The sequence below is a fragment of the Chrysemys picta genome, chromosome 5 (assembly GCF_011386835.1).
Source record: "Chrysemys picta bellii isolate R12L10 chromosome 5, ASM1138683v2, whole genome shotgun sequence".
Lineage (NCBI taxonomy): Eukaryota > Metazoa > Chordata > Testudines > Emydidae > Chrysemys > Chrysemys picta.
Window position 1 is genome coordinate 76,196,828 of NC_088795.1, and position 27,747 is coordinate 76,224,574.

At 41.6% G+C, this 27,747-nt stretch overlaps 2 protein-coding genes across 16 annotated transcripts in view; one reads left to right on the forward strand and one right to left on the reverse strand.

Annotated features, from left to right (window-relative positions):
- LOC101939581 (myb/SANT-like DNA-binding domain-containing protein 2) overlaps positions 1 to 27,747 on the forward strand; it is an 88,069-nt gene that overhangs the window by 26,843 nt on the left and 33,479 nt on the right. The window contains exon 1 of one of the 10 annotated variants that reach the window (XM_065596686.1): positions 27,488 to 27,626. The exons of the other annotated variants lie outside the window; for them this stretch is intronic. The gene's annotated coding sequence lies outside the window, so the exon portion shown is untranslated. Of the gene's footprint in view, positions 1 to 27,487; positions 27,627 to 27,747 lie in introns of those variants that run through there. 10 annotated transcript variants of the gene reach the window in all.
- Positions 1 to 27,747, reverse strand: part of ASB5 (ankyrin repeat and SOCS box containing 5) — a 66,475-nt gene that overhangs the window by 11,477 nt on the left and 27,251 nt on the right. Inside the window, exons 1-2 of one of the 6 annotated variants that reach the window (XM_042842089.2) lie at positions 24,193 to 24,449; positions 2,786 to 2,931 (exon numbers count right to left, since the gene is read on the reverse strand). In XM_042842089.2, coding sequence (XP_042698023.1) covers positions 2,786 to 2,931; positions 24,193 to 24,319 — 273 coding nt within the window. In that variant the 5' untranslated portion in view covers positions 24,320 to 24,449. Of the gene's footprint in view, positions 1 to 2,785; positions 2,932 to 8,150; positions 8,481 to 24,192; positions 24,450 to 27,747 lie in introns of those variants that run through there. The other 5 variants (XM_005304177.5, XM_005304178.4, XM_042842090.2 and 2 more) reach the window with 5 other exon arrangements.

Sequence of the window (27,747 nt, forward strand, 5' to 3'; positions counted from 1 at the left end):
GGGGGTGTGGATAGGGGTCAGGGCAGTCAGGGGACAGAGAACAGGGGGGTTGGATAGGTGGCGGGAGTCCCAGGAGGGGGCAGTCAGAGGACAAAGAGCGGGGGAGGAGTTGGATAGGTTGGGGATTCTGAGGGGGGCAGTCAGGGCGCAGGAAGTGGGAGGGGGCGGATAGGGGGCAGGGACCAGGGTGTTTGAGGAGGCACAGCCTTCCCTACCCGGCCCTCCATACAGTTGAGCAACCCCGATGTGGCCCTCGGGCCAAAAAGTTTGCCCACCTATGGTCTAAACTATTTGGTGAACTAGACATGAATGTGTAAATAGTTTTGGTTGACCCAAACTGCATTTTTTGATGAATAAACTATTCATCTGAAAAGTTTCACCCAGCTCTATTTACAATATTCTATACATAATAAAATATAACTTATGTGAGCACACAAATGAATGCATGCAGAATCTTTCATTATTTGATTTAGAAAACAGCAAGAAAAATAGCTTCTAAACATTCACATAGTTGTCTACACTTCACATTTGAAATACTTAGACTTCCTAGAGCCACAAATTCAAATTACAAGAGAGTAAACTCAGTCCTTCTTCCTTATGAGATTGATAAAATGACTGAGCTCCATGCAGTTTTCTGTGGATAGGTTTTTTTAGATTCTTGAAATCTGATATCTTTTTCAGAGTCATACAGTTGAAGGCCAGAAGGGACCACCATTTAGTCTGACTTCCTGTATATCAAAGCCCATCAACACTACCCAGCACCCACACACTAAACCCATCAACCAAAATTAGACCAAAATATTACAGGAGACTAGACTATTATGTGCCACAGGGAGAGAATAACAGGGACTGAGATGCACCAATGCCTGATGACCTTGCAAAGGCAGGAAAAAAGAGGATGTTTGGTGCCACCTCAGAGAACCGGCCCACTCCATCCAGTGTCCCATTTCCAGCGATAGTTATCTCTGACGGTTCAGAGGAAGGAAACAAAAAACAAAACAAAACAAATCACCAAAAATAAATTGGCGGCAGGGAGGCTGGAGGTGGCTGGCTGAAGACCTGAAGCATGAGCTTTTAGGAACATAAGACATAAACCAGAAATGACCCCCAGGGCTGCTGTGTCCTGCCCCCTACCATCACAAGCAACCCCATCATACAACTGCACTCAAATTTGTCCAGCTCTCTCTTAAAACTAATTAAATTGTTTGCTGCCACAACTCCTATTGGGAAGCCATTCCAGAATCTCACTCCATTAATGGTTAGAAGCCGTCTTCTAATTTCCAGCCTAAATTTGTTTATGGCCAGATTATATCCATTTGTTCTTGTGCCAACAGTGTCCTTTAGCTTAAATTATTCACTCGCCTGATGCATTTATAGAAAGCAATTATATTGTCTCTTTAGCCTTCTTTTTGCTAGGCTAAACAAACCAAGCTCTTCCAGTCTCCTGTCATAAGATAGGCCCTCTATTCCTTTGATCATCCTAGTATCTCTTCTCTGCACCTGTTACAGTGTGAATTTATCTTTCTTGAACATGGGTGACCAGAATTGTACACAGTATTTCAAATGAGATCTTACAGTGGCTTGTACAATGGCATTAAAACTTCTCTGTTTCTACTAGAAATGCCTCATCTGATACATCCAAGGATTGTGTTTGTCTTTTTCATAGCTGCATCGCATTGGTGGCTCATAGTCATCCTTTGATTGACTCCCATACCCAGGTGTCTCTCCTGCATTCCTTCCAAATGATGAGCCCCCCCAATTAGCAGCAGAAATTCTTATGATTAGATCGTAGGTGCATGATCTTGCACTTTGTACTATTGAATTTCATCCCATTTCTGTTACTCCAGTCTTCAAAGTCATCTGGATCTTCCTGTATAATATTCCGATCCATCCTCGTGTTGACGATGCTACACTGAAGCCAGCTTTGCATCATCAGCAAATTACTACATTGGCTTACACAATATACTTTTTGTAGTTTACCAATGTTCCAGAAAGGGCTCTTATTTGATCCCATATTTTATAGTACTTAACTGCCAAATAGCAGGTTTGCTGTTACACTAACAATAAAACTCCTTCTTTTACTTTATCCCTTTGCTGTTACAAAATAATATTCAGTGTGTCTTTTATTATTATTATTATTATTGCTGCTGTTCACTGGGCTATTTTCAATGAATTTTTCTGAAGAACTCACAAGTCCTTCTCCTGATCAGTAGACAGGATGATAGCTTTGTTTAGCATGTACTAATCCTTTCTCCCACAGTAAGGGCTAGATATTCAGCTGGTGTAAATTGGCATAGCTATATTGAAGTCAATGGATCAACGTCAGTTTATATCAGCTGAGAAGGGACGTCAGTGCAACTATGCTGATTTACACGAGCTGAGGATAAGGGATATGTGCCTGTAGGCACAGCAGAGAGTAAGGGCTGGTGTATAAATTGTACCAACCAAGGAGTAATCCCAGGATGTACTGTACCTCTAAGGCACTATTCTTCCTTAATTCTCCAAAACAAGTGCTTTACTGCTCTTTTTTACAAAAACAAATAAATAGCGTCATTCTAGCCCTTAGAAGCAACCCTAAAGGAACAACAACATTTACAAGGAAACAGTTTTCATAGGTTTAATCTACCAAAGCTTCATAACAAATATATTTTAGAAAATGCCTTTAAAACCAGTGGGAAAATATCTTGAAATGTCCTTAAATTTTATAGTATCAAAAGCTCCCAAATGAAAATACATCTGCATTATTCACATGGAGAGCATAACAGAATAATCATGCTATATTTACCTTTTTCTGGGTTGTCATTAAATAAGATAAAAAAGGAAAATGTTTTAAGAACCACATGGGCATTACCTGTGACAATAAAGTTTTTAGAGAAAGGAGACGTCCTTGACTGGCTGCCTCATGCAGTGGTGAACGATCTGCCCAAGAACCTACAGAATAATATTTATTGAAAAAATTACAGTAATTAGAGTGATTTTAGAATGCACAGAATAAAACAGAAGTGGTTATGCTAAAAATAAAGTCAAAGGTTCTATTAAATGAATTATTCTCATTTTGGACTAAGTGTCTTAAATACATGTATTCTTTCCTGGACACTAAAAAGAGCAGACAGGCTACACAGCTAATTTTAAACATCTACACTGAGTAATTCTGCAATATGAAGGTGAAAAAGTTTCTACGTGGTATTTTTTATTAATGTATTTTAACAACTTCAGCAATATTCATGGTATTGGTCTACCAGAGCCTTGTATATTTTCTACAAAGTGTTGTATAGGTATATCAAAATCTACCAGCTTCAACAGGAAGCACAGACATATTGGATTGAATATTTGAAGCAAAAATGAGGACCACACACACTTTCAGAAACATTCCTGAAAAAAAGGAAAAGCTGTTCTAAAAAAAAAAATTAACATTAAAATGTCTATGGTTGATAAGACCAATCTGAAGCCTCCAACCCCCACTTCCCCCATGAAATCTATATGTAAGTCCCTGAGAAGAGAGTTCCCATGGTAGAAATAGGTTTTTAGGGCTAAATTCTTCCCCATGGACCAAATCCAAGTAGTTGTGCTTCTTGATGCAAGGATATTTTACAGGGCTTGGAAAGGAAATCCTAGCTTCTGCTCCAGGCCACACAACCACTCTGCTTCTTCTACTGAAGCCCAGAGTGTGCCCATGCTGTTGTGACCCTGTTCTACAGGGTTCAGCTCTACTGCGTGGGCTTTTGCAGGGAATCCCATACAGGTGGACTCTCCAGTATACAAGCGATGAGAATCCCTGGCACAGGCTCTCAAAACTACTTGTTTTCCTCATCCAGCACAAGTAAACCAGTTCCACTATATCTTAGGCCCTTTGTGGCTGAAGAGAAAGAGGTGGGATTTGCCTCTTGGTTTCTAAATGGGAAGGAGTAATTGAGAACCCACTTTGCCTTTTTTATGTATAACTTGGAGATGGTGCAAGTTTGAGGGTTCTGTGAAAATGATGCTCATATTCTTATTGAAGAAAGGCAGACCACTGACTTAGGAGCAAATCCAGCTGTCACTTCCACAGCCACAGAGGGCTCTGGCAGCAGAACTGGTTCAGTTCTGTTTCTTTGTGTAGGGAGTCAAGATTTGAGGGGCTCTGTAGAAATCCTCCTACACTTTTTTGTGGATCCTCTGCTGATTACTTCTATGAGAGAGCCTCAAGTTAGGAGAGCTGCAGAATGGTCATGTACCAACTGGCCTGCAGCAACATTGCAAACACTTACAACATAGGGAGAGGATTCTTTTCTGCCTAATTGTCTGGGGTAGGTGCAGGATTTAGGATTTGGTCATTATTCTGCAACATCTTGCAGGAAATTGAAGTTTGATTCTCAGTCCCATTTTCTTACTGCTTAGGCTCATTGCAGGAATACCCCAAAAGCAGTATGCTCAGCACATGGGGTCAGAGAGACCACCATGTCATTGTCATTTAATAACAATCCCTTGATTGATGATTTTATTGAGTAGATGCTGTGACTACTCAGAGAGTATTGCAATCAGTGTGAATTGCAATGGAACTTCAGTTCAACCCGCTGAACTATTCTGTGGATTTGTTTGGTTATTGTTGTTATACAGTGTTGAAACCACAGAAAGTTTACAGCCCGTAGAAAATAGAGTTCCCTCTCCTCCATCACACTTTTTCCTCTTTCAATTCTGCCTCTGATCATCTTGTTTCTGAGTGATAAACTTGTTATTGGAATTAATTGTATGAGAAAGTAGAACACAAAGTTCTAGACAAAAGGTTTTGTAATATTACTGTACTGCATCAGATATATTCCAGACATACTTTTCATCAAGCTGAATAGTTAATGTTGTCTGTCTTAAAATGGGAAGCTTCTACAAAATACCTGCCCATTTTTATTTTTTATGTAACTACTTAACAGTTGCAAAGGAGTATGGTGCCTTACCAGTCTGTTAGGATTCTTTGAATGTGTCAATAACGTAGTGAATAAAAGTAAATCAGTTGACATAATTTATTTAGGCTTTCAAATGACCTTTGACAAGGTCCATCACAGGAGGCTATTAAGAAACATTGTAGTCATGGGTAAGAGGAAATGCATTACCGTGGATCAAGAACTGGCTAAGAGAGAAAAAAAGTAGAAATAAATTGTCAAATCATGGCAAAAGGTTACTGCAAGATTCTGTTCTAGGATTGGAGTTTAATATATACATTAATGATCTGGAAAAAGGCATGAGCAGAGATCTGGAAAAATGTGCATATAACAAAATTACTTTGGGCTTGTCTACACTTAAAACGCTACAGCAGCACAGCTGCGCCGCTGTACCGCTTCAGTGTAGACACGACCTATTCCCAACACTAGGGATTCTTCTGTCGGCATAGGTAATCCACCCCTCTGAGAGGCAATAGCTAGGTCAACAAACGAATTCTTCTGTTGACCGAGCACTGTTTACACAGGGACTTAACTACACTGCTCAGACGTGTGGATTTTTCAGACTTCTGATGGATGTAGTTAAACTGAACTAATTTTCTAGTGTAGATCAAGCTTTAGCAAAGTCAAGTCCAGAAAGGACTTTGAGAAATTTCAGAGGGCTCTACCCAAGCTTAGTGAATTGGCAACATGATGACATATGAAACTGAATGTTGATAATATGCAAAGTAATACACATTAGAGGAAAAATACAAGCTGCTGATCCATCTTACTGGGTTCTAAGTTAACTGTATCAACTCAGGAAAACACTTGGGTATCAGTGTGGACTGCTCAATTAAGATCTTGGCTTTGTCTACACTAGCACTTTTGTTGGCAAAACTTTGGTTGGTCAAGGATGTGAAAAACACCCCCCCCCAACCAACATAAGTTTGGACAGCGCTTTGTCAGTGGAAGATGCTCTCCCACCGACATAGCTACTGCCGCTTTTTGGGAGTGGTTTAATTATGCCGATGGGAGAGCGCTCTCCCACTGGCATAGAGTGGCTATACAGGAGACCTTACAGTGGCACAACTGCAGCGGTACAGCTGTGCTGCTGTAAGGTCCATAGTATAGACATATGTGCAGTTGTAGTGTAGGGGGGGAAGCCAACAAAGTATGAGGATACATAAGGAATGGAATAATATGAAAAATATAATGCTATTATATAAATCAATGGTGTGCAATACTTATCACCCCATCTCAAAAGGATATTGCAGCTTAGAGGGAGTTTAGTGATGTGTGATGAGAATAATTACAGCCCTGGAAAAACTTATATGAAGAGAGATTGAGATTGCTTACTTTAGAAAGAAGATGAATAAGAGGGGACATGACAGAAGCATATGAAATGAGTGGTATAGAGAAGTCAGATCCAGAGTTTCTGTTTTCCTCTCATAACATGAGAGAAGGGGACATTCAATGAAACTGAAGGGTGGATAATTCAAAACTGATAAAAGGAAATATTTTTTCATCCAACACATGATTAGTCTGTGGAACCCTCTGCCAAATGATAGCACTGAGACCAAGAACTCAGCAAGATTCAAAAAGAAATTGGATTTTTAGATAGTTGGCAAGAATATTGAGTTATATTAATAAATACTAAAAAACAAAGTTTTACAAGTGATATAAAGCCTCATGCTTCAGGTCTTACATTTGTCTTGAACTCATAGGAATTAGGAGGCAATTCCCCTATCCAACATTAACCTACTTTGGGGCTTTTTGCACCTTCTTTTGGAGTATGTGGTGCTAGCCACTGCCTGAGACAGGATGTTGGATCAGATGGACCACAGGTCTGAGCCACTGTGGCCGTTCTGATTTTCCTATTAAGACAGCCATACTCTGCTATTCATTTTGGATGATTTGCTATAATTGGTGATACATATCCTCTCTATATATTATTTGATTTAAAGTTAAACTCATTTTGCAATTTTTATTTTTAATGACAATAGCCAAAGAGTTAAAAAAGATGACTAGTGATTTTAGGTGCTTTAACTTTTTAGTAACACCCACAAATCAGGTAGTAAGTAAAAGTTCTCTTCTTGTGACTGCAAATGATTGTGCAAGAAAAATCAGAAGCCCGCATTTAGAGGCTGCTTTCAAAAGTCTGGCCTTATATCTCCATTTAAGAAAATTCTCTACTCTCCTTTGGTGGCCTATTCCATTGCCAATTTAAGATGAAAGAAAGAAGTAAGAAGTACTGCAGTACTGTAGAAAAAAAATCAGACAAAACAGTACATTGCACAAAGCATAAAAACATATTAAAAATCTTTTATGAGATTTCTGATTGACTGCTGGTGCTATGGACATTTTAGATTTACAGCTGGACACAAAACAGAATATGGATATGCAGGCAGAATCTCTTTCTGCAATCCATGTTTATCCCCATCTTTGCTTCCCTCACCTCCCTCTTCACATGTGCCCTTTTGGATTGCTTAGGAGAATGCCTGCTAAGTCATTACTTCAGTGACATGTGAGAATCAAATGATACTAGATTACATTCCAAGTTCTATTTTGCACCTAGACCTTCCCTCGGTTGCTGCCCACAAGAACAGTGAAATCCAACAGCTGATGGCTTCTGCTAAACCCATTAACTATAGAGTGCTTAGTTATGTGATTGCTTCCATTATAAACAGTATACAGATATTAAAATTACTGCAGAAATATTCTGTGCAAATTAAGTTTAGAAAAATTCTTCCACTTTCCAAGGATCTGCTTCTGCTTCCATTGAAGTCAATAGGATTTTTGTCTTTAAGTACGAGGACAGAATCAGCCTCCAAATCACTGTCAGCCCAGCAAAATTGGGCCTTCCAAATAAAATATCAAAAGATGTCTTTAAAAAGCAACATTCTAACTTATTTAACTCATTGCTTTCTGCTGATTTCCAGTTTTGCAATTTCTGTTATCTAGAAAGTGTTAAGAACACAAATAAATGTACTAATTCATAATGCTGTCTACGAGCAATATTAGCATATAGATCCTATTCAAAACCTGTTAATCTATCAGGTCTCTACTGTCTTTGATGCTAAACACAAGCTACCTCTCACTATATTTAGAAACAGCACTAGTTCCAAGCCATCTGGTATATAATTTACAGGGAACAGCAGCCTACGCTGTTCTGTAAACATGAGAGAGAAATAGAGTAAAAAAGAATTCATATTATTAACAGACAAGAACAAAGAATTATTTAAAAATTTCATACAGTACCTAAATCTCCATCTCCCCATGGCACTTCCAGCCAATTGCAATTATAAATCCTACTCATTTCTTTCAGTGTGAAAATAAAAATCCGTCCCCACTAGCTGGGGCCTATTCTAAATACACTTCAGCCATGTTTGCAAGGAGATCAGCAGCTCCTTGTAATATGAACTTTCACCTCTAAAACCTGTGGTGTAAACACAGTTCTGAAGGCATCAGCTTATGTGGCCACCAACTTTTTTTCTTATTAAAAAGCAGCAACTGCCATTTAATATAACTATATAAAAATGTTAACATATTGTAGGGTTACCATATCTATTAAATAAAAAAAGAGGACCCTCCACGGGCCCTGGCCCCGCCCATTTCCCACCCCAGCCCCGCCCCAACTCCGCCCCTCCTCCCTCCCACTCCCAGCCACGGGGAAAGGGCTGCCCCAGCGCTACCGGCTTCACAGTTTGCCGGGCAGCCCCCAGACCCTGCGCCCCCGGCCGGCGCTTGCCCAGCGCAGCTGGAGCCCGGGAGGGGAAGCGCCCAGCGGGGGCGCAGGGTCTGGAGGCTGCCCGGCAAACCGTGAAGCTGGTAGCGCTTGGGCTTCGGGCAGCCCCCTTGCCTCTGGACCCTGCGCCCCCAGCCGGGCACTTCCCCTCCCGGGCTCCGGCGGCACAGGGTCCAGAGGCATGGGGGCTGCCCGAAGCCGGTAGCGCTCGGGCAGCCCAGCTCTGTTTAAGAGCGGGCTGCCCGAGCGCTACCGGCTTCGGGCAGCCCCCATGCCCGGCTCTTAAACAGAGCCGAAGAGTCAGGGGAGGAGCAGAGCCGCCACGGCTGGAGGCTCTGCTCCTCCCCTGACTCTTCGGCTCTGTTTAAGAGCCGGGCTGCCCGAGCGCTACCGGCTTCGGGCAGCCACCATGCCTCCGGACCCTGTGCCGCCGGAGCCCGGGAGGGGAAGTGCCTGGCCGGCGGCTGGGGTCCGGAGGCAAGGGGGCTGCCTGAAGCCCATAGCGCTCAGGCAGCTCGGCTCTTAAACAGAGCCGAAGAGTCCGGGGAGGAGCAGAGCCGCCATTTTCCCGGACATGTTCGGCTTTTTGGCAATTCCCCCCGGACGGGGGTTTGAGTGCCAAAAAGCCGGACATGTCTGGGAAAAAGAGGACGTATGGTAACCCTACATATTGGGAATATTGTTTTCCATTGGCCCTGATCCTGCAACCTCTACACAAATGAAACTCTGAATGAAATCAGTGGAAACTTTGCCTGAATAAGGATTGTAGGATCAAGCCTTAATTACCCATCTTTTACCTTGTGGAATGAGATGAACTTATGAATAATAAATTATTTTACAGATATCCACTCAAATCATTATAAATATATAGCCTAGTGCGTGAAGATAAAGGCAGTGATCACACAGGCTGCTTTATTATATTGAATTAGTACTTTTAAAAGCAAATAAGAAAATTGCTGCTAGTTTGTGAGCTAGCACAAGCAAATGTTGTTCTCATCAATAAGAAAAACAGGATTTTGTCATCCCCCCCGGCGATCTTCTTGCAGCTCACTACTGACTGGTAGAGAATCTTAATTATTAGGTTGTTAAATTGAATGTAGAGCTACAGTTAGTACTCTTTTTCCAACTTTGAATGAACGAAGCAGGTTGACTTTTTAAGGAAACTGATTTGAACCTTTTCTTTTTCACATACCAAAGCTTGAAAAAAATTCAAGTTAGCCAGTGTGGCATTTTTCAAAAATTATCATTATGATTATTAGCAATCTGGTGGTACCCACAATGTGCTAGGCACTGTCCAGACACACAGGAAGGAGCATTTATAATCTAGTAATAAATTTAAAGAGAAACAAATGTATTTTTCAGTGGAATCTGCTGTAGCAAGTAATCTTGGTCTAAAATGTTAGTGAACAAAAGGTAGTTGGAGGAAAAATGGGATTTGGTTTTATGAAAAACAAGTGGCAGTTCTGAAGCCATTCAAAAGCTAATGGCAGAAGCACTATGAAATAAATCATCACTACTTGTTCTAATGTAAGGCCTGATCCAAAGCCCACTGAAATCAATGGAAGCCTGTCAATTGTCTTCAACAGGCTTTGTGTCAGGTTCTCACTTCCAGTCATTGCAGTTCAATATATTCTATGATTCTGTTTTATGGTTTATTAAAATGTGATATCTAAAACTTTCATATCTGGCTTATGGGTTCTCATATGCAGGGTTCTCATATTAAACAGGATGCTGCTTTAATGCACAAGGCATAATTTTAGCATGGAGGCCAGGAAGGTCACCGCCTATGTTTTTCTTCAAAATATTTGTTGGATTCCTCATAAAAATATTTTGCATGGTAGTCCACATCGTTTTAACCCTTTTTTTCATTTGTGGACCCCTAAAAAATTTCAAATGGAAGGGCAGACCCCTTTGGAAATCTTGGACATAGTCTGCGGAACCCCAGGGGTCCCCCGATCACAGGTTGAAAACCATTCTATGGTAATGGGACAACCTCTTAGACATAGCCATCCATGGACTGCCGGTTGAAAACCATTGGGCTGGATCATGAATTTACCACAACCCCTGGGTAAGGGGCAGCAAGGCTCTTTCCACTCCCCACGTCTGCATGCCCACATGAATGGGAGTAGTCTCATCACTGGGGCTTTGCTCCCCACTGTGGTGTGAGCAGCCCAGATAGGACATAAGGCAGCACCAATCCCAAGCCAAGGTTTGGCTTTTAGTGCCTTCCATTAGAGTATCTCAGTCATTTTACAAGTGTAGACCACAAAACTCACAATAACTTGCATTATTATACACATTTTTAAACAACAGTTAAAGAGATACGCATAGAGAGATAAACTAGTTTGTCCAAAATCAAACCAGAGGACTGTGTCAAAGCCAAAAATAGAATATAGGTCTCCTGACCTCCAACTCTGTGCCTAAACCACCAAGACTATCCTTTCTTCCCCACCAGTACCTGCTGATTCTCCCTAGTACTGGCAAAACAATGGATTCCTCTTAATCCTGATGTAGACTATCCAGATACTCCAGATAAAATTTCCTTATCCTAACCAAACCATGTTTCTGTGTTTTGGTCTTAAGAAATTAAGACTGGATGGACAGCCTGCAACTTTCTCTGCCTCTTGCCCACTCCTCAAAGACCACACCTAACATGGAGAATGCAATATCCCATCACAGAGATGGGTTGAAGTAGCAAAGTCTGTGTCTGAACTTCCCCAAACTTAAGAGATGTTTGGGTACAGGATTTTGATTTGGTTGATTTCAAAGTTTTCAGTCTGTGATCAGAGCTCATAAGATATGAAATGTCTTGCATTTGGGACTCATTAGAAAGGGGCTCATATGTGCTGGAGTTCACTAGCTGAGCATTGTGGGGCAATCAGGGGATTTGCTGGGGGGAGGGCAAAATGGCCTGAGAAAGTACAGGGGAAAACAGAGGTGCAAAAGAAAGTCACAGGGATATCTTCCATGTAAAACACTTTGCTTTACCATTATTATAATTTGTAGTGATGTAATTACTAAAGGATCAGGTCACAGCCCCACTGTGCTAGGTTCAGTACAAATATAGTAAACAGCAATCCCTGCTCCAAAGAGCTTACAATCTAAAAAGCAGTCCGTCTTAGCCATAGCCATAGTGTTTAAGGCCAGAAGGGACCACCAGATCATCTGGTCTGACCTCCTGTATATCACAGGCCACCAATACCACCCAGCACCCAAACACTAACTTATCTAAAGATGGGCCAAAGAAGTTGTGTTTGGATCTCAATTAGTTTGAGTTAATGTTTGGGGTTCAGGATGAAGACCAAATTAAGGCTGTTTCAAATATGGATCTGACTGTGCTATTCTTACAAGATGCTGGCACTGAATGGTGGAAATCTCACAAAATCAGATAATCTAGAATGGTGGAATTCTCATGAGATTAGTTATTCTTGTAAGACTTCTGCTATCTTAGTATGAAATCTCCCTAGAACTACTGTTTTTACAAGAAGCCACATTATCCAAACTGAACAAGAGAAAAGAGCCCCGTCCGCTTTTGGATCCAAACTGTTAGGCCAATGCTGAGCACTTAAAAAAAATCCCGTCCTATCATTATATAAGTGGTGTCCGTAAAGTCAGTAGAAGATAGTACAATATAAGAGCACAGAAAAGTATAAGTGGGCTATATAGTTTATTACCATGGGATAACAGTGTGATGCTGGCAGACCAGGTGCCAACTCATGCCAAAGCCCTAGGCCTCTCTGACCACTTACAAATGCATAGCTGAAAGCCAGGCTAATTCACTTGTGTACTATATAAATAATAGTGATTGTTAAATGAATAAGAATGTATTTGGTGTTTAAACTTCATGAAAACTAATGGGATGTTACATGCATTATTTTCACTTATCTGTATCCTGCTATAATGTAATAGCAAACATTTCCCTGTAACTAAACAACTCAGCAAATGAGAAATAAGTCTTGTATAATGCAAATGAAGAACTTTAACAGGAAAGTATTAATTCTTGTGCATTTGAAGCAAGTGATCATTGTGTGTGATGATCAGAGATCAAAGTCTCTGAATATGCTCCTCTCTTTGCCAATCAAAGAAAGAGTCTAAGTGGGTAGTGACCCAGTCAGTTTGTTTTCTGTGAGAAGAAGCTGTAAGTATGGACTCAAGGGGAAAATTCTTCATCTCTGGACTGTTTGGAGTCTAACAGGGCAGAATAACTGAGTGAGAAGATGAAGATTCCCAGAGTTATTCTGGATAGCCCCTCAAAGACTTTTGGGAAACTGGCAGATTACTACATCTCTGCTACCATTTGAAATGATAGACTGTGACTCACCTGTACATATATTTTACCTGCTTTAACTGTTCAATAACTCTAATTTCTTTTTCTTAGATAAAAACCTTTAGATAGTTTAGTATGGAATTGGCTACCAGCATTGTCTTTGATGTGAGATCTAGGATGCAACTCGACCTGAGTGAGTGATTGGTCTCTTGGGACTGTAGTAACCTGGAATATTTGTGATTTTTGGTGTAAGTGACCATTTATCACATAGTCCAGCTTGCTTGCATGGCAAGATAGACTGGAGAGTCTAAGGGGACTGACTATGACTCCATATAAGACTATTGTGGTACTTTGGGAGTTTGCATTTGGTACTGGGTTGGCAAAATATAAATATAGAACATACCACCAGTTTAGGGTGTCTGTCCTGACGTAGGCACTCATAGTCATGAGCCACTCCAGACAGCGTGACAAACAGTTTACAATATTTTGGGGTTATGTAGTTCAATGTTTCTTTCTACATAATTAACAAATAAAAGCTGGTATTCAGTTTATACCAGCCACTTTTTCCTTTTATCTCCTAGGAAAAGGTAAGGTGTATTGCATTTTTCAATTTGTAGAAAACAGAAGTAGTGACTATAGCAGAAACAGTGAGCTGTACTACTGTAGTCCATAAGAGATCAATGGAATCGTATTGGTGTAACTGTTAGTTGAACTTGATCCAATATTTTGTACTTCAGTTTGTTGGAATTCATTTACTGCAGGTTTTACTTTATTACAATTGCACCACATACATTCAAAATTACCCTTCTCAAAAATATCTTCAGCATATATTTGTGATTGAGTTTACTTATTTTATATAACTATTACATCCACAATCTATGTTAAAAATATTAAGGTTGCAAAGTCAAACAACCAAAAGTTAGAAAATGCCAGATTGCATGTGTATTTCTTAATGCAGTTCTACTGTGCATATGCATTGAGATACAGTTTTTAATTGCACCATCACATATTGTACTATTTTTTCCACAAGAACCCTGCTTCATTCAGTGAATAAGTAGGTTTTTTTTTTTTAATCCTCTACATTCAGTGTGTGGCCCCAGGTTTTATTTAACACACACCTTCCCTGAATACAGAAATATTTATTTTCTCCTGTGTGTTTCTATGGTGCTCTCCCCATAATATCCAAGTCCTTCACAATCATTAATGAATTTAACAACCCTGAGAGAATGGATGGTGTTATTTTCCCTATTGTACAGGTGGGGAAGTGAGGCAGAGAGAGATTAAGGCCAAAATTGCCAAAAGTGTCCACTAATTTTAAGAGCCCCACTGGAGATACCTATGGTCTGATTTTTTTCAGAGTACTTAGTATTATGTTGCACTTTATATATTCATCACACAGCTCCAATCAGTTTCTATAGCACTTTGGCAAATCTGGACCCAGGTATATCTTACTGGGCACCCAGAAAATGAGGAACACACAGTGAGTGCCAGCTGTGAAAATACTGCTTTAAGTGACTTGCCTAGGATTACTGTGGCAGAGGTAGGGATACAATCCAATTCGCCAGGATGGCATTCAACATCCTTAACCATCCTTTCTCTTCCAGCAAAGCCCTTCTTCATTCTTTATGCACCTTCCAAATTCTTCAACAAATGAGGCAAGATTACAGACTACAGCCTCTTTTACTACACAATCCTGATTTGTTTCTAGAACACTATCCATCCTGTGAACTGAATGAAGTAAACGTCCTGTGGGAAAAATAGTATGTGATCATGTAATTAAACACTGTATTAGAATGTACATGCACAAAGGGGTCAAATTAATGTTGTACAGGCAACCTTAAAACTGGCATTCCTAACTTATGAGTGCTTGGCTTTGCAACCTTAACGTATTTTTAACATAGTGGGTTTTTTTTTAATGTAATCTATTTTTTAAAACTCTGGAAAATAAAGAAATTCCATCCAGTGGAAGCATACTGACCCCCAACTTGGGTCATCAGTAGGATTGGGACCTTTAGATCCACAGTACAGACCTTAAGCTAATGGAGTCACTGCTAGCAATATGGTAGTAGTAGGCTGTTATCTTCTATGCGGACCAGTCATTGGAGGTGGAAGAGACACTTTGCCTGTGTGTTTCAAAGCTACACCTCTACACCGCTATAACACGACTCAATATAACACGGGTTCGCATATAGCGCAGTAGCAGCAGGGCTTTGGCGGCGCTTTAAAGGGCCCCGGGCTCCGGCTGCTGCGGGGAGCCCCGGGCCCTTTAAATCACAGCTGGAGCCCTGCTGCTGCTACCCCGGGGCTGCGGCAGCAGGGCTCACCAGCGATTTAAAGGACCCAGGGCTCCGGCTGCTCCGTGGAGCCCCGGGCCCTTTAAATCACTGCCGGAGCCCTGCCGCCCCTACCCTGGGGCTGCGGCAGCAGGGCTCCGCCGGCAATTTAAAGGGCCTGGGCTCCCTGCAGTGGCTGGAGCCTGGAGCACTTTAAATCAGCGCCGGAGACCTGCCGCCCATACCCCAATATAATGGGGTTTCAGCTATAAGGCGGTAGGGATTTTTGGCTCCCCACGACCGCGTTATATCGGGGTAGAGGTGTATTTGCTGATAGCAGAGACAAGTTGAGACTGAAGACTCCTAGGTTCAATTTCAGGTTCTGGAAGGGAGTGTGGACTCATGGTTATAGACCCTTCGGCCCCAGCCCCCATCTGTCTCTGTATCCCTCTCCTCCTATCCATCCTCCCATTGTGGCTCCTGCCCCCTTGCCATTTTGCTCCTATCCAATCCCCACCCTGACTCCCTCCCCTTCTGTTCCTATATACTCCACATCTCCTGGATCCTGTCCATCTCCCCCACTGCATCTATATACTACCCTGCCCCCTGCCCCCTAGACTCTGCTCCTATCCAAACAACTCCACTGGCTCCTGTCCCCCTCCTCTTCTGCTTCCACCCAACCTCTGGCCCTTGCAAACTCTCCTTCTGCCCAATTCCTCACCCCTATGAATTCCACTGTGGTTGCATCTTCCTTCTCTTCCTCACTACCTGGGCACCAGCAAAATAGTAACAAAGGGCAGTGGTCCTGCTCTCAGTTCCAGTGTCCATTCTACAGTGGCCTGGAGAAGCAATTGTTGGGAAAGTCATGCTTGGCCCCTGTAACCCTAGGCTGGAGCATTCACTCTATGAGGATGGCACATGCACAGTCCCTCATATGAACTGTGAGGGGATGGATCATGCTCAGTGTAAATTAAATCTTCAGAATATTTAGCTGCCAAACTATAACTAGTGTCTACTGAGCATGTGCAAACTGCAATTTTTCAAAGACTTATAACTTGGCCAAGTTTGGGTGAATTTTCACAGTGATTGCAAAAGGTACACCCTCCCATGCCAAACTTTAAGTCTCCACTCCAAACCATGAGGGAAACTAAATTGTTGTGAAATTTTTTTATAAAATATATTTTTGCTAACCTCATTCTTAATCTTCTGAACCATTTTAGCTGAAATTTTCATAAATTAGTCACCCTGAGGCAGATGCCCAGCATGGGAAATTTCAGCCCAAATGGTTAAAGTTTGGCAAAGTTATGAGCGACTGAAACAGGGTTTCATAATGGCAAGTGTCAGACAACCTTAAGTAAAAGCATCCTTACCAGCTTTATTTGGTGGGAGATAAATCTGTGTATAATCTGTTGCAGCATTATGAGATGTAATAAATAAATGGATGTTTTTCTGATGTGTTTGTGACAGATACGGAAATATCCTGGACAAATCTTATTGAATTAAGTTAAAGATGTCATGCTGTCTGGAGTGGCTCATAACTGTGAGTGCCTGTCTCAGGGCAGACTGTCAGAAAACAAGAGCAGCCACCCAAAACTGGTGGTAAATTCTAATATTAGATTTCACGAAGCCAGTAACAAATGTGACCACCTGGATCACTATACCAGTCTTACCAAGGAGTCACAGACAGTCCCCATAGCCTCTCCAGCATATCTTGCCACCCAAACAAACTGAACTAAGTGATAATGGTCACATAAACCAAAAAATCACACCACATCAGGTTTCTTCCAGTCTCGAGACACCAATCACTTACCCCTGATCAACTGATACTCCAGATCTTACACCAGAGACAACGCTGGCAGCCAATTCTACAGTAAACTTATAGGATAAGTTTATTAGCTAAGAAAAAAGAATGAGAGTTATTGAGAGGTTAAAGAAGGTAAAATATAATAACAGGTGAGTCAAAGGCTGTAAGTCCAAAATGATAGCAGAGATGTGGTAATTTGCAAGTTTCCCAAAAGTTTTCTCAAGGCTACCCAGAATAATTACGGGGATCTCAGTTTTCTTGTTCAGTTATTCTACCCATTAGAATCCAAATAGTTCAGAGATAAAGGATCTCTCTTTGAATCAGTACTTATAGCTTCTTTTATAGACAACAATCTGACAAGTGTCTGTACCGACACAATGGCCAATTGCTTTGAATTCATTTGCATTCAATGAGTTATTTAGTCACAGGTATATACATAATGTAAATGCCTGCCATTATAATAGGAATAGATAAGTAAAAACAATACAAGTAACATTCCATTAGTTTTCGTGATGTTCTAACACACTTTGATCTAGGGTTATTTAATTAGTAGGCATGCATCATATAAATGTAATGTAATAGTAAACAACAGGATATAGATCGGCGAAAACAATACAATTAACATCTCCTTTGATCTCTATTAACACACAAGTGAATTAGCCTGAATGTATTCTAATACATTTAACTTCTTTGATATTCACACACAAGTGAATTAGCCTATGGGTCTGGCCTGAGCTGGTCTGTCAGTGTCATAAAAACTATCTTAGGACTATCTTAGGTCATTGTATTAAAATGCAAGTGTTCAAGTATTATCATGGGATCATTCAATGCCATGTAATGGCAGATAGCTAAAAAGTGACAAGTTTTTAAAGCTTATATACCAATGCTAGAAGTCTAAATAATAAGATGGATGAAGTAGAGTGCCTTGTATTAAATGAGGATATTGATATAATAGGCATCACACAAACTTGGTGGAATGAGGATAATCAATGGGACATAGTAATACCAGGGTTCAAAATATATTGGAAGGACACAACAGGTCGTGCTGGTGGGGGAGTGGCACTATATGTGAAAGAAAGCATAGAATCAAATGAAGTAAAAATCTTAAATGAACCAAACTGTACCAAGAGGTGAATATAGCTGGACCGCTTGGTAATAGGAACCATAATATAATTAAATTTAACATCCCTGTGATGGGGAAAACACCACAGCAACCCAACACTGTAGCATTTAATTTCAGAAAGGTGAACTACACAAAAATGAGGAAGTTACTTAAACAGAAATTAAAAAGTACAGCGCCAAAAGTGAAATCCCTGCAAGCTGCATGGAAACTTTTTAAGGACACCATAATAGAGACTCAACTTAAATGTATACCCCCAAATAAAAAAACAGTAAGAGAAACCCAAAAACTGCCATTGTGGCTAAAAAACAAAGTAAAAGAAGCAGTGAGAGGCAGGAAGGCATCCTTTAAAAAGTGGAAGTTAAATCCTAGTGTGGAAAATAAAAAGGAGCATAAACTCTGGCAAATGAAGTGTAAAAATATAATTAGGAAGGCCAAAAAAGGATTTGAAGAACAGCTAGCCAAAGATTCAAAAAGTAATAGCAAAAAAATGTTTAAGTACATCAGAAGCTGGAAGCCTGCTAAACAACCAGTGAGGCCACTGGACAATCGAGATGCTAAAGGAGCAGTCAAGGACAATAAGGCCATTGCGGAGAAACTAAATGAATTCTTTGCATCAGTCTTCATGGCTGAGGAAGTGAGGGAGATTCCCAAACCTGAGCCATTCTTTTTAGGTGAGAAATCTGAGAAACTGTCCCAGACTGAGGTGTCATTAGAGGAGGTTTTGGAACAAATTGATAAACTAAACAGTAATAAGTCACCAGGAACCGATGGTATTCACCCAAGAGTTCTGAAGATACTTAAATGTGAAATTGCAGAACTACTAACTGTAGTCTGTAACCCAGGGGTGAAAGTAACTTAAAGAACTTACTGGTACTCCGGAGTCCTTAGGAGAGGCGGGGCCTCAACCGGAAGAGGCATGGCCTCTACCGGAAGAGGCAGGGCCTTTAAATACCCGGGTGCTTTAAATCAGGATTTAAAGGGCTCGGGGCTGTGGTAGCAGCAGCTGGGAGCCCCGGGCCCTTTAAATCACCCCCGGAGCTACCAGCTGCAGAGGCGGCTGGGAGCCCCGGAGGTGATTTAAAGGGCCCAGGGCTCCAGCTGCTACTACTGCAGTGGAACCCCAGGCACTTTAAATCACCATCAGAGGGGGCCCCGGCCTCTGGCGGAGCTTTAAAGGGCCCAGGGCTCCACTGCAGTAGTGGCAGCCGGGAGCCCCTGGCCCTTTAAATCACCACCAGAGCCCCGCAGCTGCTCCCCCAGGGCTCCAGCAGCGGGGCTTGGGTGGCTATTTAAAGGGCCCCAGAGGGTAGCAGCAGTGGGATCCCTGAGCCCTTTAAATCGCCACTCGAGCCGCGCTGCCAGAGTCCCTGGGTAGCAGCAGCAGCTGGGGGCTCGGGTGGTGATTTAAAGGGCCCGGGGCTCCGGCTGCCGCTACCACCCCGGGCCCTTTAAATCGTCCTCGGAGCCCTGCTGCCGGAGCCCTGGGGTAGCGGCGGCGGTGCTCCGGCGGCAAGTTAAAGGGCCCGGGGCTGTAGCAGTGGCCAAGCCCCTGGCCCTTTAAATCGCTGCTGGAGCCCCGCCGCCACTACCCCAGGACTCCGGGGACAATTTAAAGGGCCCGGGGCATAGCTGCGGCAGGCGCCTCGGGTCCTTTATATCGCCGCCCGAGCCCCCGGCTGCCGCTGCTACCCTGGGACTCTGGCAGCGCTGTTACCCTGGGACTCTGGGGCGTACCGGCTTACTTTCACCTCTGCTGTAAATCAGTTTCTGTACCAAATGACTGGAGGATAGCTAATGTGACGCCAATTTTTAAAAAGGGCTCCAGAGGTGATCCCGGCAATTACATGCCGGTAAACCTGACTTCAGTACTGGGAAACTGTTTGAAACTATCGTAAAGAACACAATAGTCCAGGGGTCAGCAACCTTTCAGAAGTGGTGTGCCGAGTCTTCATTTATTCACTCTAATTTAAGGTTTCACATGCCAGTAATACATTTTAATGTTTTTAGAAGGTCTCTTTCTATAAGTCTATAATATATAACTAAACTATTATTGTATGTAAAGTAAATAAGGTTTTTAAAATGTTTAAGAAGCTTCATTTAAAATTAAATTAAAATGCAGAGCCCCTCAGACCAGTGGCCAGGACCCGGGCATTGTGAGTGCCACTGAAAATCAGCTCACGTGCCGCCTTCGGCACGCGTGCCATAGGTTGCCTACCCCTGCAATAGTCAGACACATAGATGAACATAATTTGTTGGGGAAGAGTCAACATGTTTTTTGTGAAGGGAAATCATGCCTCACCAATGAACTAGAATTCTTTGAGGGGGTCAACAAGCATGTGCACAAGGGGGAACCAGTTGATATAGTGTACTTAGATTTTCAGAAAGCCTTTGACAAGGTCCCTCACCAAAAGCTCTTAAGCAAAGTAAGCTGTCATGGGATAAGAGGAAGGTCCTCTCATGGATTGGTAACTGGTTAAAAGATAGGAAACAAAGGATGGGAATAAATGGCCAGTTTTCAGAATGGAGAGAGGTAAATAGTGGTGTCCCCCAGGGATCTGTACTGGGACCAGTCCTATTCAACATATTCATAAATGGTCTGGAAAAAGGGGTTAACAGTGAGGTGGCAAAATTTGCAGATGATACAAAACTACTCAAGATAGTTAAGTCCCAGACAGACTGTGAAGAGCTACAAAAAGATCTCTCAAAACTGGGTGACTGGGCAAAAAAATGGCAGATGAAATTAGAAGTCATAGAATATCAGGGTTGGAAGGGACCTCAGGAGGTCATCTAGTCCAACCCCCCTGCTCAAAGCAGGACCAATCCCCAACTAAATCCCCAAATGGCCCCCTCAAGGATTGAATTTATAACCCTGGGTTTAGCAGGCCAATGCTCAAACCACTAAACTATCCCTCAATGTAGATAAATGCACAGTAATACACATTGGAAAACATAATCCCAGCTATACATATAAAATGATGGGGTCTAAATTAACTGTTCACACTCAAGAAAAAGATGTTGGAGTCACTGTGGCTAGTTCTCTGAAAACATCCACTCAATGTGCAGCGTCAGTCAAAAAAGCGAACAGAATGTTGGGAATCATTAAGAAAGGGATAGATAATAAAACAGAAAATATCATATTGTCTCTATATAAATCCATGGTGCATCCACATCTTGAATACTGCATGCAGATGTGGTTGCCCCATCTGAAAAAAGATACATTGGAATTGGAACAGGTTCAGAAAAGGGCAACAAAAATGATTGGCGGGATGGAACGGCTTCTGTATGAGGAGAGATTAATAAGACTGGGACTTTTCAGCTTGGAAAAGAGACAACTAAGGGGGGTGTGTGATAGAGGTCTATAAAATCATGACTGGTGTGGAGAAACTAAATAAGGAAGTGTTATTTGCACCTCATAACACAAGAACTTCTCATAACACAAGAACACATTTCACCAAATTAAATTAATAGGCAGCAGGTTTAAAACAAACAAAAGGAAGTATTTCTTCACAGAATGCACAGTCAACTTGTGGATCTCTTTACCAGAGAGTGTTGTGAAGGCCAAGACTATAATAGGGTTAAAAAAAGAACAAGATAAATTCATGGAGGATAGTACCATCAATGGCTTTTAGCCAGGATAGGCATAGATGGTGTCCCTAACCTCTGTTTGTCAGAAGCTGAGATTGGGAGACGGGGAATGAATCACTTGATGATTTCCTGTTCTGTTCATTAGCTCTGGGGTACCTGGCATTGGCCACTGTCGGGAGACAGGATACTGGGCTAGATGGACCTTTCAGCTGACCCAGAATGGCCGTTCTTATGTTATGTTCTTCTGATGGTATGTAACTTCTTTTAAGAGAGAGGCAGGACTAATGTAAACACTAGGAAGTATTATGTGCTTCAAAAGACTCTTTAAAATAGTAGAGCAAAGAAGACTGAACTTTCAGTTGAGTGGGGTTCCTGGGAAATACTTTGGAAGAAGGGAATGGAAATTACTCACTTTCTGAGCCATCCTTTTGAAGCTGCTCCTTGAAGAGAAACCTAATTGTCTGGCTGATTACCTATTCATGATCTCTTCAAAGGTGCAAACTGGATACAGGAAGGCTACAGTAACTCATGGGGTAGCTAGTCCTGAGAGAAAGCTGTTATGAACTGGTGACCACAGGAAAAATCCCTAATCACCAACCAGAGCCCTTCTTGGAGTTAGAGGGTGGTCTCTGGTTACGTTATTCACATACAAGTAGGTTCTTTTGTTATTTTTACTGTTTTCTGTCTAATGCTTTTGCCTTTAAGAATAAAAGTGCTCACTTAGGAAGACCTGTGTGGTAACTTATAACTGTTGGGAATTATACCATTATTAGTCTCTGAAGAGAAAGCATAATGCAGATGCAGGCCATGCAGGCAGTGTGCCTTGCTGGAGGATGTCACGATATAGTCGGAGGCCTGTGCAACCTGAAAACATTCTGGTCAAGAGGCAGAGAAATGCAGATCTCTGACTCTACCCCAGAGAGGTGATGGCTGAGGAGCCTAGAGTGGGTGCCCTTGTTGAACTATAGAGGGGGAATACAGGTACATTTGCCCTGAATTGCCCTGACAGTATTTATATACCTTGGTCCAAACTATCTATCAGGAACATTGAATTCCCTTTTCCAGGTTTCTACATATAAATAAAATAAAATAATGGAGATATCCTATCTCCTAGAACTGGAAGGGACCTTGAAAGGTCATCAAGTCCATCCCCCTGCCTTCACTAGCAGGACCAAGTACTGATTTTGCCCTAGCTCCCTAAGTGGCCCCCTCAAGGATTGAGCTCACAGTGCTGGGTTTAGCAGGCCAGTGCTCAAACCACTGAGCTATCCCTCCCCCACCGATGGGCATCTTATTAGTAAATACTTATTAATTATTATTATTATTTATTTTATTTATTTATTAGTATGCTGTTGACCTTAAATAAATTAGAAAGCTTTCTTTAGTATTTAGGGAAAGTATAGTAGCTGCTACTTTTATTCTTGAATATATCTTAATTCTCAATATCGACAGTAGTGAAGGTTATCACCATAACACTATTTTAAGTATTCTTCTTACCTTTTGCTCCACTTCACAACTAATATATATATATATATTTATCCCAAATGTATTTGATATCCCTTTCAAGGTGTAAATTAACTGTGAATACTTTCCATTTTCCTTTTGTGTCCTTTTTCTCCATTTTTTAACGTATTCTGTTCTATCAAACACTGGCTGATTTTTTTTCTAAAATCAACACTGCTAAATTTTGATGTCCTTAGTCTCCTTTTTTACCTCACTTTGATACTAATTAGAGTATTATTACTATTTAAAAAAAATTCTACCATGTTTATGCCTCCAATCATATATGTTAGTCCAGACACTCTCTAATAAGTGTTTTATTTTTCTAATTTCTGCTTTAACTATCATGTAACAAAGCAGTTCTATAATATTCCCATCATGTCCTGAAGCTTATTGTTTAAAATATCCCTTCTTAAAATGTTCCAATGTATGTCCAGGTAATTTTAAATGCCTCTACATTCTATTTTTTTCTTTTCACAATTTTTCTTTTAATTTTAGTATTCAGCATCTTGTTACCTTTGAACAGACAATCTGTGGCAAATTCCTAAAATTAATATACTCTCTTCAGTATTTTTAATCTCCAAAGTGTCCTATCTTTTAGTTACTCCAAGCCTCTCTTTACATGTAGTTACTTATCCCTTTACATTATCAGATCTCTTGTAAACAGTCAGCCCTCAGCATTTAGTTACATTGACTTTTACTTCCGTGCTACAATTTGCATTAAGCCTGGAACACCTGCACCACAAATAAGGCAGATAAACAAGAAAACATACGGTGGATGAATTTACAACATTTCAAAATGTACAATCAAAAATTATAGCTGCATTATCTCTGTAGAAACTCATGCAAGTGTAATACACTACTAATAATTAATATAAGCATGCCTTTACATTACAAATCTGATTACTGAAAAAATTCAGTTTAAAGTTAGTATGCTGCAAAACTCGATCAACTTGGTATATTTTAGTGCACCGTCAGCTTCTGAAATGGCTGCTAGACTAACCTTGGCTGGTCAGAATACCCCAGCAAGCTTTTCGTTTTGCAGGACACTCCCCTATACTTTCTAGGCTTCTTTTTAGGAGATTCTGGTTAGTGCAGCTCCTCTGAATAGCAGTACTTGTGATCATCATTTGTTATTTTTTTCTCCTGCAAAGTCTGTGTATCATTAGTGCAGGTGTTCTAGTCAGAGGAACATCCACGGATGGATTTGTAGCTACTTTCCCCCCCTTCAGATTTTCACAAAGGATCTTGTTGTACTTACTGTAGAAGGCTACAACACTGAAATCCACAGTGAGTGCACAGTGGGGGAAGGGAAGGATAGCTCTAGCATTTTCTATTTTTAAAATGGAGAAAGAATCAGCTTAGCTACAGCATGAACCTCAACTATTTACATGATTTAAATAGAAAGAAGGTGTTCCTTTTTTTTAGTTAGACCAGAAAAGCAACTGATTCTTAAAACACAACACAGTTCATGCTTTAATGAGGTTTGCATACTAAGCAGCTCAAAATAGAAAAAAATTATGAGTACGTTAATAAAAAAATTATGGTTCTGATAAATGACAGCCTTAAACAGTGAACCCACCTCCCTCGTAATAATACTGCCTCATGACTGGCTTCAGTCACCTACAGCTCTGCAGCTGGTAAAGAATTTACTTAGAACTTGGGAATTGTCCAACTAATGCAACACTAATTGTGTATGTAGAGCACAGGATTGTACTGACGTAAACTAAAAAACACTTCCTGCATAAACAAATGCTTTCATATGGCAGCAGAAACAATGTAATTGATTATTTTGCAAGTTGTGTCCAGATATGAAAGTAAGGTTGTAATCATTTCAAGGAATCCTGAGTCACTAGTTTTTGACAACAGGGTAAATAGTAACAAGGACAACAAACTTGGAGCAAGACTCCTTTATGCGTACTGGCTTGTAATACTGGAAACAAATCTGCATGGACAAGCAAAAGGACGCAACTGATCCCTAATAAAATGACAGCGTGGATTAACTAGAGTAGTGCTCTTATTACAGTAGTAATATGTTGACATGCTGTTTAAAAAAAAACACTTTTCTCACGGTCTTGTTTTATTAATGTACAGACTAACCCATTCATCAACACTTTTAAAATAACACTACTACTTTGCATTAATATTCTGTCTTTTATCTGGGAATCTCAAGGTACTTTACAAATATTAATTATTTAAGGCTGAGATGTTGGAATTATATCCATTTTACACATATATTCACAGAAATAAAAATAATCAAGCAAATTAGCACATCACAGTTCTATAACAAATGTAGAAACATAAGATCATATCCAAATTAAAGTATATGTGACTGTCCCACCACTCAATGAGCTGTTCTTATCTGTCTTGAAATTAAATTGAGTTTAGAAATGTCAAATTTAATTTTTGCCTCTTTTTTTCCTATATTCCCCTTAAACAGAACTTCTAAAAATAATAAAAATTAAGGGCTACATTAAAGGTATCTGGTACAAGAGAGTAAGGGGTAGACATGGCAGAGGGCACAAGGGATAGATCCACAAAGGGGACTGAGGAGTGGGTCAGTCTGGACTGCTGTGGGGAGCCCCGGACCCTCCACCTGACTCGGGCACCCAGCCCTCCTGCCCAGGCTTATTCCTACGTTGTTGTTGATGGTGGCACTGCCTTCAGAGCTGGGTGGCCAGAGAGCAGCAGCTGCTATGGGAGGGCTAAGGCAAATTTTGGGGTGGCCTCCGCAAGCCTTCCCCTAGCACCGCCCGTGGCTGCCTTAGGCACCCAACAGGAAATTGGATTTCTAACCATCCAGGATTATCCTAGAGTCTCCCAGAATTAAAGATTAACCTTAATTAAAAATTATGTCATGTGATTAATATATTCAACCAAAATTGGCAACCCTAATAGGTAATGCAAAGGGGGGGAACCAAATTCCTACACCCCCCCCCCCCAAAAGGAGTTAGGCATGAACTAGAGGTGCCTCCCTCTGTTTGGGATTCACAGTTGTGAACCTCCTCCTGGTCTAAGGTGCCTAAGCCAGATCAGTCCTTTTCACACAAAAAACAAGGTAGTGGGTGGTAATACCCACCCCTGCCCATAGCCCAGTGGTTACAGCCCTGACCTAGCATATAGGAGGCATGGGTTCAAATCTCTCTTTTGCCTGATGTGGAGCAGGGATTTGAACACTGGTCTCTCACCTCCTAGGAGAATGTTCTAATCATGGAATTATAGAGTATTCTGTGGTAGGTCTCTCTCTCTGTCATTCCTGTTGACACTGTTATGTTTTGTATAAAATATTTAAATAGTCATTGGGCCAGAGAAAGTGGAATGAGAGTGACTATAGTCCGGTGGTTAGGGCACTCACTAAGGAGGTGAGAGACCAAGGTTTAAGGCCCTGCTCCTCACAGTGCCACCCGGAGGAGCCAAGGGGGGGACGCGGCCGGAGGAGCCAAGGGTGGCCACGGTACGGTGCAGCTGTAGGAGCCGGGCGGGTATGGCTGGAGGAGCATGGGGGGGGCGGCGCGGCTGGAGGAGCCAACGGGGGGCACAGCATGGTGCGGCTGGAGGAGCCATGGGGGGGCATTGCCGGAGGAGCATTGGGGGGGGGGCACAGCATGGCCATGGCGCGCCCGGAGGAGCCAAGGGGAGGGTGTGGCCAGAGGAGCCAAGGGGGGGCGGTGCTGCCAGAGGAGCGGGGGAGGGCGCAATTTTATATTCTTGCCTCGGGCACAAAAATAGCTAGTTATGGCTCTGGCTCCTCATCAAGCAGAGGAGGGATTTGAATGCATGTCTCCCACATCATCCTGGGTGTCTGCTCTAACCACTGGACTATTAGGTAAAAAGGGGCAGCACTATCATTATTTTGAATGAGGCCCAATCCAGTAGGTGGCCTCTGAGCACACCCACCCCACTGGCAAGATACAGGGGGAATGCTTAGTTTGTGAATCCAACCAGCTGTGTGCATGTCCACAAGTAGAAATTTAGGCATCTAAGGGATTTTATTGACAGAAATATAGGCACTTAGAGAATTTATGCACCAGCCAAGCAGAGATTTTGAGGACCTACATTTTTTAATTAGATCCCTGAAGTGGCAGTTAAATGTCTAAATCCCTTAATGGATCTTCCTAGGGAGCCTTGCACATTTGCACTAGGTATGTGCAATCTTGAGCCTTGCATTCTTAGTACGCAAGGACCCCAAAGGAACTGGAAGTGAGAGGGACTATTCCTCCCATGTTGGCCAGCAGAGCAAAGGTAGTGCAGAGGAGTGTACATGCTTCATTCTCTCAAAGATTTGCAGCTTCTGCACAGATGTTTTCCCCTAAAGATGCTCTGACTGAATGAGCAAGAATGCCTAAGGGACCGCACGCAAAGAAGGACATACCTCTACATCCCACAGACGGGGCTTTGACTATAAAAGCCAGAACAAAGCCCTACACTTGAAGAAGGGTAGGTGCATTATAAATTTAATTTTAATATGAATAAAGTTTCTTGTTAAATTGTCAATATTCTTCAACAGCTAACTGAATTATACATGAGAGAGAGAAGGTCAATAATTTCCCCATATTTC